The 16559-nt window shown below is 39.0% G+C and overlaps 1 protein-coding gene across 1 annotated transcript; it reads right to left on the bottom strand.

Annotated features, from left to right (window-relative positions):
- Positions 1–4627: 4627 nt before the first annotated feature.
- LOC124863810 (ATP-sensitive inward rectifier potassium channel 12-like) lies at positions 4628–14178 on the bottom strand. Its single transcript, XM_047358307.1, has 2 exons — positions 13745–14178; positions 4628–9968 (listed from the first exon to the last, which is right to left on the bottom strand). The coding sequence occupies exon 2, from the start codon at positions 9848–9850 to the stop codon at positions 8585–8587; it is 1266 nt and encodes a 421-aa protein (XP_047214263.1). The 5' UTR covers positions 9851–9968; positions 13745–14178; the 3' UTR covers positions 4628–8584.
- Positions 14179–16559: the final 2381 nt, after the last annotated feature.

The raw sequence follows: 16559 nt of genomic DNA on the forward strand, positions 1-16559 counted from the left end.
TACTTGGTTTTAGCTAAACACCCCACTGTCCTGATCTGCATCACTATCACTGCTTCATCCCCAAACAAACATCAAGCCCATTAAATTGATTTGTTCTCTCTTATATATCAGCCGTCTATAGGCCGGCACATAAATGAAAATAAATGAATGCCAACATAATATAAATGTATACTAACCGATCATTTTGAAAAGTATACTATTAAAATATTACTTAAACTCCCAAGGAAGTGTACTTTTTGAAGGATTTCATTGCAATATAATTAGGATGAGCTGGATAGGAAGAAGATAACTACTCATATACAGTGCCTTGCAAGATATTCACACCCCTTGAATATTTCTACATTTTGTCACAACCATAAACTTCTAACTGCTGTATGTGAGAGACCAACACGTGTGGATGTTTAGGGTCGTCCTGCTGGAAGGTCAACCTCTGCCCCGGTATTAACTCTTTCACAGCTTCAAACAGATTTTCTTCCAGGGTTGTTCTGTATGTAGCTCCATTCTTCTTCCAATCTGTTCTGACCCGCTTCAATGTTCCTGCTGACAAAAAGCATCCTCACAGCATGATTCTGCCACCACCTTGTTTGACTGTGTGTTTTGTGTGTTCATGATTATAAGTAGCATTAGTTTTCTGCCATACCTAGGGTTTTGTATGTGGGCCAAAAAGTTTAATTGTGGTCTCCCCTGACCAAAGCACCTTCTTACACATGTTTGCTAAATCTTCTGCATGGCTTTTGGTTAACTGCAAACTTAAACTTAGCTGTGGATCTCCGCAGCTCCTCCAGGGTTCCAATAGACCTGTTGGCTGCTTCTCTGATTAATGGTCTCCTTGCCTGTCCTGTGTGTTTATGTGGATCCTCATGCGGTGTGCCGTTTTTCCATACTTTGGTATTGCTTTATAACCTAACCCTGCTTTAGACCTCTTCACAACTTTACCCCTGACCTGTCTGCTGTGTCCCTTGATCTTAATGATGCTGTTTGTTCACTAATGTTTGCTAACAAGCATCCAATGTCTTCAAAGAGTAGCCAGAAGGTATATGAGAATAAACACCTCAAGAGTAGACTCTTTAGGAGGGCTTAATACAAATGCATGCCGCACTATCTAGTTTATTCTTTATAAAACCTTAAATTCTGTTGCTCGTGCTTCACATTTTGTAACACTGTAATATTAGTGTGTAAAATATGTTGTTGTACTCAGATTGTACCTCGACTGTCTGAGGTCTCGTGAAGAGCAGTCATTGGTGTTCCCTCTGCTCATTGGACTTTCTTCAGTTGGCGTGTTTGCTGTCGGCATTTGAGTCAGAGTCTCCTGTAATCCAATCAGCTTCCTTCTGTAATCAAATACTGAACGTCTGCAGCAGTCATGGGCCAGGAGCAGAAAGGACCTTTGAGTGATGTGCTCAGCTGGAGGACCAATGTTTCCAGGAGCCAAATAACTCTGAAGATCAGACAGTAGAATGTCATATGTTTCAACAGCAGTTGGAGTACATTAAACCCGATTCAATCCACTGTTTAGTTTTTTGTTTTTTTTTCTTAATTGTAAGGATTGCACATTTTCTAGATACACAGTAACCTCTGATGATTTTTACACACTAAATACTGTAGGCTAAACATGAACAACTATTCAGTTCAGCTTTAATTTGGAACTTGGCAGCTTTTTTATTTTTTTAGATATTGAAATATCATTGCTTCAATGTGTCAACGGTTTATCAGATGTTTGGCCTATCAAGCTCAAGGAAGGGTTATGTTTTTGTTCCATTTCCAGATAAACAATTAAAACAGTTCAAATGGTTTTCCGATACTACATAAAAAATTCTCAGTGTTCTAGTTTTTTGGAAACAAGACCAAAAGTAATACAAGTCATTTCGGAGCAGTTAGATAACAGTTCATCCCGATCTAATCAGCCCTATAGCTGGTTTCCTTTGTTAGCTTTTCCCATCCAGGGTGTTGTTTTCTTCCATCCTCAAGTTCACGCTTTTAACCTTTAAGCTGCTCACGCCTGCAGAAAGAATAACATAATGCCACCCAAACCTTTTGATTCTGATGGTACTGGAAAAAGGACTTGCAATGAAATATCAAGAAAATGCTAAGAGTGGGTTTCTTTGACGTGACACGTCTTGATTATATCTCGACTCTTTGAGCCAAGAACAGCTTTAATATCTTGTTGCATTCATAAAAAAATAATTTCGAAGCATGTCAACCATATACAGTGACCACAATGTCTCACATAAGAGTGTCAATGAGTTGTTGTTTTTGATTAAGCAAGTTAAAAAAGCATTAAAAGAAGCTTTGTCATAAAAGATTACATATGTTCATCTCCAGCATGAGTCAGAATAATTTCCAGCTTAGTTAATTGAACCATTCTTTTTCAAAGGTGGAATGATTATACAACAAAGAACTTTAGCTATTTTAAAAAAAAACTAGAATTAGGTGCACAAGTCATTTTTTAAATTTAATGTAACATTGTTAAAATTATACATAAAGGCTCAAACACATAAGTCCACCCCCACTATTAGCATTATCTTTAGTAGCCATTAATTCTGACTGGATATTTGGCTTCTCTTCTCTGTAAAGCAGGTAGATCTCATTGACTCACTGGTTTCCTGCCACACACGCAGTTTTTAAACTTAGGGTGTGTAAATTACCGTAAATATGTGGAGAAGCAACCAAAGCCAAAATAAAACGTTGAACAGTCTTCACAAAGGCTAAAGATCTGTTGATCAAGACCACTTAAAAGATAAGAAAGTTACTGTGCTTGGAAGAAAAGATTAATAAAAAAATAAGGTGGTTCAAATTTTTTACATAGTACTGTCAATTATTGAGATAAAATAATTACTGTAAACATATTTTCTCTGAGAGTATTGAGATCAGATTTTAAGACTTAACATCTTAATTTCTGACAGTAATTACTAATTTGACAGCACCTCATTAGCAATAAAAATCTGATCTTGTGCTGAAGCGTCCAGACTTCTTTCTTGAGAGAAAGGAACTGCAGCTGTTAGTGTAGCATCATGTTACTCTTCCTTTCTACCCTCCACCTCTCTCTGGCAGCTGAAGGAAACTACAGAGCTGTCGCAATTAAGGCTGAATGGCAATTAAGGCTTTTAGCAACCCACTCTGCGTGCTCGAAGACTGACCCCACATGGCTTGTCATCCGCCAACACTGCAGAGTGGGTGGGAAACATCTCATCACGCTGCTCATCTCGGAGGATGCAGCTCCAAGGAAGTGACAAATTATGATCTCATTTAGTGGCAGAAAAAGACAGATTTACTCTGCAACTTGTTGCCTCTTTGGCTTCACATATGTCAGGTCATGTATAACTGATATGATTTCTGAAGGCAGCACCAGGATATGAACGTATGTTTAATATTTCCTTCCTGGATACACAGAAAAAAATTCCTAATTTGATGTAATCATCATCACAATATCAGTGTGCACAATATTAATACCGTAAAGAACCTCTTGGAAATATAATAAGTATTGTTTAATCATACTGATGTCCCTTTACTCACGATCAGGGTCCTGCAATTGAAATAAAACCAAAGCAGACTGACATTAACACTGTAGACTGAAATATTTATCGCAAATCATATTGACGTTGTGATGTTTCCCAACAATATTGTATCACCTTGAAAACACCATTTCCCAGTTGTGGCTGTATCATGGAGTGGGGGGGCTTTTTTTTCTGCAAGGCTAGTCAGAGTTGATGGTGAAGACAGGTGGAACCGAATGCAGAACATTACTAAAAGAAAACTTGTTTGGGGGCTGCCAGATTTCAGAGTAGGGAAGAGATTGATGATCTGAACATGCAGCCAGAGCTTCAGTCTAAGAGTTTATTTCAGTGGTGTCCAAACTTTTGTTGTGTTTGTGTTCCAACTTACTATGAAATTAGAGTGAAGGATAAAAGTGACTAATAAACAGATATTTTATGTTGTAACTATTTATTTCCATGTTAAGAAGATTTCTATCTGTCAGTAAAAATCTTACCCTAAACAATTAAAAAATGTGGTCTTTTGCATCAAACTCCTGTGCCGGCGGGCCAAATTTATACTGTTCTTGAATCGTGATTAGGAGCTGCAATAAATCAGGGCCACAATGGTCCTCAGGCAGTACTTTGGACACCCCTGGTTTAGATCCACACAGATGCCTGTGTTAGAATGACCCAGTCAAAGTGCAGACCTAAATCCAACTGAGAAGACTTGAAAACTGCTATTCAGAGCTGCCCTCCATCTAGTCAGACTGAGCTTAAGCTATTTTGCAAAGAAGATTGAGGCAGAGATTTCAGACTCTGGGTGTACAAAGAAATTAGATTTCTTCATGATCGTGACTGGGTGCTTCTGTGCATGTGGTCTGTTTCCAGAGGTCAGGGTTACAGCGCGGTGTAATGTAGAAGAACAGCCAAGTCTTCTCTATGTACAGTCAAAGGCGTGCCTGATGGGTTGTGTAAGAGTGAAAGCAGAGACCTGTGTCCCCCAGCCAGAGAGGGTTCAGCAACTCACAACTGTAAACTACAACTTGTTCAGTCCCCCACCTGCTGATCTTATGCGTTAAAACTCTACAAAGACTTTACCTAGAAGGTCCCTGTGGTGTCTGTGTCTGACTGTAAGGAACAAAAGGCAAAAAGGGTTGGCTTCGTCGTCATTTATTGTAGTAATCTGGAGATTTTATTTATACTCTGTCCATTTCCAAACTCAAAGAAAACAAGGAAAAATCAAGATAAAATCAGTTCAGATACATTCAGTGGAAGACAGCAAGAACAATTTAATCATCTTTGAACATTATTTTAATCTCTTAAGTAAAACAAAAATATTATTACGTAATTTTTTCTATCCATATCTTTCTTTTGTTATTCCTAATAACCTTGAAATCGAAAAGGAAGAAACTAAAGCGAACTATTTACAAAACATGATTCAGACAGCTGTACAGATTTAAACATCTCTCCATCACAAAGCTCTGGGTTTAATGATTCTGTTTATGGGGCAGGACCAAAACGTAACTTTGTAAATGATCTGCAGCAACGTCAGCAGATCAGATGATTCCAGGAGTCTACCAGTCTTCCAGTCAGTCAGTCAACCTAAAAGTCATGTTTTTTGGAATGCGGGAGGAAGCCGGAGTACCCAGAAAGAACCCATGCACGTACAGGAAGAACATGCAAACTCCATGCAGAAAGACCCCCGGCTGGGAGTCGAACGCAGCCGACTGGCATGTATTATCTTCCATTGAAGCATTAATGAGTTCTGAAGGTTTACAAGGATATCAAGTGGTGTGAATCATCAGTGTGGTATATGCACCTGTTTGCACAATTTTTAATGTACATTTAAAGCACAAATCTGTCAGGACTGATGACTGATTTCAGATCACTTTATTTAGACTTCCTTATTGCCTGTGGGGGTGTTACAGAAACCAGTTTGCATTACTTTTCCTATTTTTCTTTGTTTTCTCCTCATCCTGCTTTTTCTGCATGGAGTTTGCATGTTCTCCTCGTTCACATGGAGCTTTCTCCCAGTGCTCAGCTTTCTCCCACAGTCCAACAATATGAATGTTAGGTTAACTGGTCTCCAAATTGTCCTTAGGGATGAATTTGTCTGTGATGCACTTGCAACCTTTCCAGGGTGTGACCCGCTTTTTGCCCAAAAACCGCTGGAGATACGCACCAGCTGCCCAAGATGCAGGAAACGACTGATCAAAATTTAAAAGCTGAAAGGAGATAAAGACATGGATTCTGGGTATAACTGTTCATATCTAATGTCAACGTACAAAATGAAGCTGCATTGGTTTTATTGTTTATCATACAAAGATAAAGCAAAAATGGAAGAGTAAAAAAAAAAGAAAGTATGTGGCAAACCGAAGAAACCCTGGTTATGTAAACACTACATGTAGCCTCATTTCTTTTTTACCATGTCGGCATCTGTCCTTAAACTACCAGCAGGTGTATTTTCAACATTCTTAATTATTTTCATAAAGTCAGACGAGCCCGACTCTAGCTAAATCTGCAGCAGGATGCGATTTCTCTGGGAAGTCAGATCTGGTAATGAAATCATTCCCAGTTTAATCCCCTTACAAGCCAGAACACCAATGGGAGTAGCTTATTGTTTTGATGCTAACCACTATTAGCTATCTCTCCCCAACTTTCTCCCTGCTAATTTTACTATGTACTGTATGCAATTTGTTGCATTCATATTGAATATGGAGTTTTGGACTGCTTGAAGAACTCTGACTTTAAGAGTCAAAAATCTAACATCAGGGGTATTTTATGTAGTATTTACATCTGTGAACTTGACTGAGAACTCTGAAAGTCTGATTTCCAAGTACAAATATTGATACAGATATAGGAGGAACTCAACACAAATGTCTGAACAGTTTTGATGTTAAACCCCAGAAATAAAGGCTGAGTACAATGTTTTGTTTCACTTGTCCCTCATCACAAACCTTATAAAATAAGCAATATGTTTTGTTACATCCTTCTATATAAAAGTGTTAATTACATAGCACCAATTTACATCAAAAACCAAGCTCTGTATATTTCATCACATAATAGTGACTTTTGATCACCACAATGATTTATGAAACAACTGGGGACATGTTTTTGCTAAGAATTTGCATGCTGCTTCTTTTTGAAATTCTATAATTTATCATTTCTCTATTTTTTAACATTTCTTGTACTTTTGTGTAGTTTTAATTTTAAGTGCATGACCAGATGTTTCTTCCCCTCTTCACTACTTCATCTTTAAAAAGGAAAAAGGTGAAAAGAAAAAGCTTGATTTTAATGTGAAAAGCTGCCCTGATTTCTATGAAGGCCTGACTCCCACACTAGAAAAAACCCTCATCAGCAGCAAACACCGCTGCGACCACCTGTATGTTGCCTACAGCAGAGATTCTCCACCTCCTCAGCAGCAGGGTCCCTTGTGTAATTTTTCTGAAAGCGATGCTGAAAGCTGTTATATCAGAGGCCAGCATTTTTGGCACCATCCTTCACTTCGCTGGGTTAGTTTATATTTCAGGGACCCTGACAACAATAGGGTGGGATAATTTTTCCTGATTTATTTTAAAAAAACTACAACATGCTACAAATACAAAATAGTACATAAATAACTATTTTAAAAAAATAAAACATTAATCCTTTTGGTATTTACTGTTACAGTCACTTGCCTTGCTCTGAGCAGTTTGCCATGGGCTCTCCAACACATTTAACAAGTACCTGACCTTCAGGCTTTTCCAGCTAATTTAAACCCAAAATAAATCAGAGCCATTGTTTTGAGAGCAAACAAATCTGTCCTCACTGTTTGAATAAACTGCTTTATATGGCGCACAATCTGCCAGCATGGAACAACAATAACCAGCAGAATTAAGGTAAGTGGACTTATAAAAGTATTCATACCCACATTTCCCATATTTTATCATGATATACTCAAACCTTCAATGTGTTTTACTGGGATTTTATGATAAAATGACTCAATGTTGAGCATAATGGTGAGGTGGGAGCAAAATGACACACACTGTTTGCAAATTTGTTTATGAATAAATATCTGTGTGATATACATTTAGCTTTAGCCCTGCTGAATCAATACTTTGTAGAAGCACATTTCACCTCAGTTAGAGCTGCATATCATTTGGGATGTTCCTCCATTATATTTGCACAACTGGAGACTAAAGTTTCCCTACTCTTGCATGCAAGATATCTCGAGCTTAGTCAGACTGGTTTGGAGAGCGTCAGTAAGCATCAGTTTCCAGGTCTGGCAACAGATTCTCAGTTAAATTTAGGTCTAATATGCTTTAATCTAAACCATTCTATTGTAGCTATGGCTGTGTGTTAAAGGTTTATGTTTGCCCCAATTAAGTCTTTTTCATCCCTTTCTGGTTTTGTACTAGGATTGCCCTGTTTTTAGCTTCATCCATCTTTCCGTTAGTCCTGACCAGTGTTAGTTTTCCAACAAGCATAGCTTTTTGCATGAAGCAAAAGTTCAGATTTCAAATCAGCTATATTTATATTGAGAAATTAAGATGTGTATTAACTTAGAGTAAGAATTGTTTTGGTAAATAATCTAGCAGTTACAATTTCTCCCCCTTTATATGACAGATTATCTAACCCTACCTGATGTTTCCATAGGGTCTGTCATCTGTATGTGTTTCCTTGTGCAGCTGTCAAAGTTAGTCTTGCAGATGATGCTGAGATGAAAATCTGTTTTCAACAGGAGAAGCCCAGTGGAATATTCTACAAATTTAGTTTACTAAATAATAAGCTTCACTGCAAACTACACATTGTCCCATTGAAGGAATGGGATTTTTCTCAGAATACACATGTATAAAACCATGTTAATTGCATGCACTTCTGAATTAGGATCCTCTGCTGTGAAACATTACAGTTTTCATTTGCATCTAATAAAGCTCAAGAACCATCTGGAAAGGAAGAAAATGTGTGCTTCTTGTAAAATTTTGACAGTAATCCTTGTGTGGCAAACAGAGAGTACCACTGGTCTTCAAACTGTAACCAAGATGTCCTCATTGGTGTCCGTGTGTCAACAGAATGACATTCACAAGATGACCCACTTTAGCCACCACAACCCCTCTGTCGGCAGAAAAAGGTTAAAGTGCTGATTCTCTTCGAGAAGATGGTTGATTGCGTTCGGTTGGGGTTAGCTCAGACGAACACCTCTTCTCTTTTTCGTTATCCGTGGCTCCATCCACATCCTCATCCCGACTGATGAAGGCCAGCTCATTCTCATAGCAGAAAGAATTGGCGCCAGACGTTGGGAATTTCCTCTCCTCCATATCTTTGGCGCTGCACCTGGGGGTGGACGGCACCTCAAATGTTTTGTGAAAGTAGGCATAATCAATCCTGTACTGGCTCCTCTCCTCGAAAATGACGGGCTCGAAGCGGTGGCCCCACAGGATCTCAGAGGGCAGGTAAGAGCAGCGCGCTTGTGTTGTCATGGCTGTTGCCTCCACCAATCCTTCCAGTATGATCACGATCTCAAAGTCAGATGTTTCCAGATCTTGCTTGCTGATGCCAAAGAGAGGACTTTCTTCATCGATCTCATGGATGACAGTGAGCGGGGAAACCAAAAACAGACGGTCCGTGCCTTTATCATAACCAACATTCATGTCGATCTGATCCAGGGGAATGTACTCGCCCTCTTCTGTGTAGCGGGGCTTCACCATCTGAGCCCGAACATGAGCCTCCACAATGTGGCTCTTCCTCAGGTTAGCAACCCTGAACATGAGGCACAGCTTCCCATCCCGCATGGCGATTACTGCATTGTGGCTGAACAGCAGAGTCTCAGCACGCTTTTTGGGCCGTGCCATCTTGGCCATGATGGCACCAATCATGAAGGCATCAATGATGCAGCCTATGATGGACTGAAAGACCACCATGAAGACAGCCGCTGGGCATTCCTCCGTCACAAAGCGAGCTCCGTAACCAATTGTCGTCTGGGTCTCAATGGAGAATAAAAAGGCACTCACGAAGGTGTTAACCTTGGAGACACAGGGAATAAAACTATCATCCTTATTTTCCATGTCACCATGCAGGAGGCCAATGACCCAGAAGGCCAACCCGAATGTCAGCCAGGACACCACAAACACTAGGCTGAACAGCAGGAACATGTATCGCCAGCGGATGTCCACGCAAGTGGTGAAAATGTCTGACATGTACCTTTGGGACTTTTCGTCCATGTTCGCGAAGTGGATGTTGCACTGGCCAGTTTTGCTGACAAACCGGCTGTGACCTTTGCGTCTCGTGTGGATCTTGCCATTGCCAAAGCTGCCCACGGCTGGCATGGTGCTCAGTCTGAGTCCTTCTTCCTCACAGGACAGAAAGCTACGGTGGTGGTGGGCCCTTCCTACGCTCATGCCGCAGTGAAACACAGCCAGGGGGGCTTCACACAACCAGCCTGGCTCATGCAAAACTGAGCCAGCTCACAGAGGTGTCCAGCTCGGTTCGGCAAAACTTTGTATCAGTTGTCAACTCCTGCAAAGGAAGGACAGGCAGAATGTTACCACCAAGTGCAAAGATGAAACAGGAAAACAAGACTAAAAATCAAGAGTATGATGGCTAATATTTTCTTAGCCAAAGTTTAAAAGTAATCATTTTAATATTTCCTTTCTGTCTCAAATGCAATGTTTATTCATTATTGTCTGCATAATTGCGACAAGGATTTAAGTTAAATGTACTGATTTTCTCAGTTAGAAATCTTACCTTTTATTTTGGCCCGCAGACACTAGGTAACCAACAAAATCCCCTTTCAACAACAACCACTCAAGGCATTGATTTGGATTTGTCTTCCTTGCTTTTCCTCTAGCATGATTGGAAATACTCTGGTTCATACTATGCACATTTCACAGATCATCAAGGTACAGAAATAGCCATCTAATTCAATGCCCTGCCATTTTATGTGACGTATCTTGTTTTTCCTCCAGCTGGCACAACTATTAGAGGCACTGGAGTACTGCGATGAAGCTGTGTGATTCCCTTGCGAGGCTGAAGTGGAACGTAATAAGGGCTAAAAAAAGATGGAGCAGAAAACTGGGTATCGAAACAGAGGTCACTTCAAATACAAAAGGTTCTATTGCGATGCTTAAAGTGGTCACCAAGGAAATGTCATGAAAAAACTGCTTAGAATAGCACCAGGTCAATATTATGCTTTTTTTAAATTATTAACCTGATTTATCTTTAAAGTTTTAGATATCTAATTAACATTTTTTGTAACTTTTGAATGATGTAGCCACACCAAGTTTTCTGTAAATTCAATGAGAACCCTTGAGATGATCCATTTTGAAGCTAAAACCTTCCGATTCTTGCAGACTGCTGTGTGGGGACCTTATGATTTTACATATTTTTGCATCTAGATGGCACGTTAGATATGCTAACTTGTGAATGATGCCCTGACCGATATATTTTAAAGTTTAGAATAAATATGATAAATGAAAGACAACTAGTTAATGCTGGAGCTGAGAATTTAGTTCATAATGTTTAGGCGGTGAACTATGAACATGAATAGATTAGTTTTACTGAGGATGAACTGAATTAAGAACCGGTTCTTGTTAAGGATAAACATTTTGCAGTTGTACCAAACGTTTTCCGTTTATGGACTGAGAAATAAACAATCCTCTGTGAGATGCTCAAAGCTTGCAATATTGCTTTAAAGTATAACCCTGTCTTAATTTAGGCTGACTATGGCTCAGTGGTAAGAGTTGTCTTGCAATCTGAAGGTTGCGGGTTCAATTCCACCTTCTTTCTGCCACGTGTTGATTTATCCATGGCAAAGAACTTAATGCCAAGTGTTGTGAAATTAGCGTATCATGTATGAATGTGTGCATGTTTGTGAGTGCAGTTGGGTGGATGTGGCTCAGTCAACTTTTTGACAATTTTCTCCCTGGCCTGTCTGCTGTGTTCCTTGTTCCTTATGATGCTGATTGTTCTCTTCTCCAACAAATCTCTGAGACCTTCACAGAACAACTTGAGATGAAATAACACACAGGTGGGCATTTTTCACAAGAAGCTAAATGGTTTTGTACCTTTTAGAAAAAGTGAGAGCAATCTGAACTGTTTTTGTCTGATAAGATCCTATTTGTCTGTATATGCTGCTAAAATATATTTGCATGCTTTAATTTTGTCTTTCTTATTGTGTATCATTTTAAAATCCATGAAAGGTTTAACATCTTAAGCGTTAATATCTTTATACCTCGGTCTTTTAAACAAATTGTCTTTTAAACATGTTATTACCTTTGCCCCTGTGGTGGATATTAAAATGATTTCAAAGCCACCCACAGCAGGAGTCATAACAAGGACAGCTGTAATCAGATACTTCAGTTCAGTAAGATGCAAAACATAATTTGGATAAACTGGTATTAGTTCGCCACCAGTAATCAGACAATTGACTTTAGAGCTTTTACATCTCAGGTGAAAAATGGCTGAAATGGAGGCAAATACGTGAACACCGAAACTTGTTCAGCTTAACCTACTCGGCAAGTTTTATGTAACACTATTTGAAAAACATTTAACACATTTTTTTTTTTTCTCACTGAAGTCTTATTTTAGTGTTAGTTTTAAATAGTAGTTTTAAAGGTTAGTTCTTAAAGCCTAGGCCTGCAAGTTAGCCTTATGCTAAATGGCCATAGACAGGGTTTAATTGTTTTCTGTCTTGTTCCTGATCAAATACATTTGAAATAAATAATTAAATGTTTTTTAATTAAGTGACTGCTGAAAACAACTGATTTCATTTGTTTTATTTAGGTGAATCTGAAAGAGGCAGAGAGAAGTTTAATAAAGGCACAATAAACCTTTTAGTTTTTAATTTAAAACTTTAAAATTCACTGCTATTTTGTGTTGATCTGTCCCCCAAAAACATTCAGTAAAATATATTATAGTTTGTGATTGTAACATGAAAAAATGTGGAAATGTTCAAGCAGTATGAATACTTTTTTAGGTACTAAAGAGTAAAACACGGTTTAGATGACTAGACGTTGACAGATACAGTTTTTAATCTTAACACAACTAGTAAAGAAAAGTAGGCCACACTTTCCTGGTTCCACCACCTGGGATGTCATCATTTACTTGAGTTTGGGTTGTAGCTCAATACTTTGAGCTGTCACATTCATTTCTTTGGCATTTGTAATGTTCATACAGCACATTTCCCTATTTCTGAGTATGTGGGATATGATATGATATTAAGTGCAGATCAGCAATTTCTAATGCATTTTGCGAAACAAATTGACAATCTACTGTTTTGCAAAGTAAAAGAGCTGCCAGGTTTTTTCTGTAATTCATCAAGAACCACAGAAAAATAACTTGTTATAAGTGCAGAATTAATTTTCTAAAGGTGTTCAGAGGGGCTAAAATTGATAATCCTGGGACAGCGAACCAAAAACAGAAGGCAAGGACATCAACATACATTTGGGAGCTATAGTGGTGAACTAAGAAGGACACAACATTGACATAAGGAAAAACAAAAAAATAAATTATTGCAATTTTAAAAAGTCAAATTTTCCAAAAGATAAGAATCTGCATATAGGGCTGTGTCTCTATGCAGAACTGGCCAAGTATCCTATCTAATAATGACATTTAGCTTAAAACATAATGTGTTTTGAATGGAAACTGATCCACAAGATTCAGGAGCATTAGAAAAGAAAAAAAAAACAGTTTTGCTTTCTCTGACATTTTTCAGTTTAATAATAAAGTAATCAAATATTCTCAAATAAATATAATGTGTTTGCAATAATACAATTTCACATTTTTATTTGTTTTAATAAAGCTTCTGGAGTCCTGTAATCTACCCAACCAGTGTTCCCATCATGGATCTTGGATAACTCCCTGTTTACACCCTTCATTTAACAGGTTCGTGTAATGAAAAGTAGGACAGGGACAAATTCACTACGCAGGGACTAGGAGTGGAAGTACTCTTCAAACTACAACAGCTAATAGTAAATTTTATGCTTTTTTGCATGCTTACATTTTTATTTTAAACAATCATTTGTGTTCATCATCTAGTTGCTAGGGAGCAGAATGTGAGTTTCTGAGGGATATTGTTTTAAAATTTTTATGTGCTAAAGCTCCTCCGTTTCTCACAAATCACACTCTGCTTGCTGTGCTGTTATATTAACACTAAAGAGATGGTGAGGGTTTTTCCTGCTGTGAATTGTTTCTACTGAAAATATATTTGAGCTGAAAGATGAGCAACAATCCGATATAAAATCCAGCTCCATCGCGGTGTGTTATTGTGTCTAAAAAAAAAAAAAACAACATACCTTGATAATAGTAGATTTTTTGTTATTCTTCTTTTCCAGGTTTCTTTTTAACCAAATTGCTGCATGATTTTCTTCAGGCTCCTTTCACTTCTTCTCCTCAGTTAGGGGTAGAACCACTCTATCATCCCAAGAAAGGAAAGTAGAAATCCAGTGAATATCTTCATGTTTCTGTCTGATTTAAATATATCTATTTCACCACCAAATCTGGAGAGGATCCCAATCTTTCCTGCTCAGCTTGATGTCCAAGGGTTCAGAAACAGACCAGAAATCACAGAATGACTTCGGTCATAATTTTCACTCTCAAAATAGAACAGCAGTCTAATCAAATGAATTTAGGGCCTGCTGATCCGGTCCAATCAACAATTCGATTCTTCACAGCTTCTCCTCACAGCAGCAGTGGTCAGCAGTCTCTCCTTTTCCACGTGTCTCTTACTTTCTTAGTATACCTGCCATCTGATCTTGTTCTGCTGCATATCCCACTCTGTATCCCACATCTAGTGAACTATTGCTCACAGCTCAGCTCTGGTCCTCCCCCTCCCTCTCATGGTGTCACTGTAGATACTTGGCATTTGGAAATGACTACATGCTCTTCCACTATGAAGTGTTGATGGTCAGCTGATGAAGGGACCAACTGGTTCCATCAGGATTACCGTGTGCATGCATGGCCTAAACATGAGGACGACGTACAGGGACTGGACAATGAAACTGAAACACCTGGTTTTAGACCACAATAATTTATTAGTATGGTGTAGGGCCTCCTTTTGCAGCCAATACAGCGTCAATTCATCTTGGGAATGACGTATACAAGTCCTGCACAGTGGTCAGAGGGATTCTAAGCCATTCTTCTTGCAGGATAGTGGCCAGGTCACTACGTGATACTGGTGGAGGAAAACGTTTCCTGACTCGCTCCTCCAAAACACCCCAAAGTGGCTCAATAATATTTAGATCTGGTGACTGTGCAGGCCATGGGAGATGTTCAACTTCACTTTCATGTTCATCAAACCAATCTTTCACCAGTCTTGCTGTGTGTATTGGTGCATTGTCATCCTGATACACGGCACCGCCTTCAGGATACAATGTTTGAACCATTGGATGCACATGGTCCTCAAGAATGGTTCGGTAGTCCTTGGCAGTGACGCGCCCATCTAGGACAAGTATTGGGCCAAGGGAATGCTATGATATGGCAGCCCAAACCATCACTGATCCACCCCCATGCTTCACTCTGGGCATGGAACAGTCTGGGTGGTACGCTTCTTTGGGGCTTCTCCACACCCTAACTCTCCCGGATGTGGGGAAAACAGTAAAGGTGGACTCATCAAAGAACAATACATGTTTCACATTGTCCACAGCTCAAGATTTGTGCTCCTTGCACCATTGAAACCGACGTTTGGCATTGGCATGAGTGACCAAAGGTTTGGCTATAGCAGCCCAGCCGTGTATATTGATCCTGTGGAGCTCCCGACGGACAGTTCTGGTGGAAACAGGAGAGTTGAGGTGCACATTTAATTCTGCCGTGATTTGGGCAGCCGTGGTTTTATGATTTTTGGATACAATCTGGGTTAGCACCCGAACATCCCTTTCAGACAGCTTCCTCTTGCGTCCACAGTTAATCCTGTTGGATGTGGTTCGTCCTTCTTGGTGGTATGCTGACATTACCCTGGATACCGTGGCTCTTGATACATCACAAAGACTTGCTGTCTTGGTCACAGATGCGCCAGCAAGACGTGCACCAACAATTTATCCTCTTTTGAACTCTGGTATGTCACCCATAATGTTGTGTGCATTTCAATATTTTGAGCAAAACTGTGCTCTTACCCTGCTAATTGAACCTTCACACTCTGCTCTTACTGGTCCAATGTGCAATCAATGAAGACTGGCTACCAGGCTGGTCCAATTTAGCCATGAAACCTCCCACACTAAAATGACAGGTGTTTCAGTTTCATTATCCAACGCCTGTATATTCAGATCAAGGGGTGAAATTCACCAGTTTACTGTTCTCAGAAGGATGCAGTCAGCACATTCAATACCTCTGTAGTATTATATTTGATTAAGGAATATACTTTTAGAATGAATAATTTTGTTTCCATTTAGACTAATTTGGATAAGGAAATGTTCTTGTTACACATGCATATAAGTGCTTTCTCACTTAAGTTTAGTATTTTACATAATACGTTCACATGTTCACAGGCAGTTATGGTAGGTTTTTGACGTATTAGACAAGTCTGTTAGGGTAGAAACTGTGAAAGATAATAAATCAATAAACAGGTTGCATTAGTCTGCACACCTTTACACTAACACTTTGTTAAAACACCTTTTGATTCATATACAGCACCTGTCTATTTGAATTCTCACCTGCCGTCAATTATATGAATCCCGATAAACCTACCGGTCAAATGTTTTAGAAACACGTTCTCATTTAATGGTTTTCTCTATGTTTATGACTATTTACATTGTACATAGATTCTCACGGAAGGCATCAACAATGTGAATGAACACATATGCAAGTATGTAGCGAACAAAAAATTGTCAAAGAACTTTAAATATGTTTTATATTTTAGATTTCTTAAAGTAGCCGTCCTTTGCAGAATTGACTGAAATATTAACCTTTGGCCATCTCTCAATGAACGTCTGGGAAGTTCTTTCAAGATTCTTTGGAAAACCATTTCAGGTGACCTCCTCATGAAGCTCAGGGAGAGAATACCAAGAGAGCAAAGCAGTCATCAAAGCAAAGGATGGCTATTTTGAAGAGTCTAAAATATAAAAATGTTATTTTAAACATTATGTTTACTGTATAATTCCATGTATGTTCATACAT

Source organism: Girardinichthys multiradiatus, chromosome Y (genome assembly GCF_021462225.1).
Source record: "Girardinichthys multiradiatus isolate DD_20200921_A chromosome Y, DD_fGirMul_XY1, whole genome shotgun sequence".
Classification (NCBI taxonomy): domain Eukaryota; kingdom Metazoa; phylum Chordata; class Actinopteri; order Cyprinodontiformes; family Goodeidae; genus Girardinichthys; species Girardinichthys multiradiatus.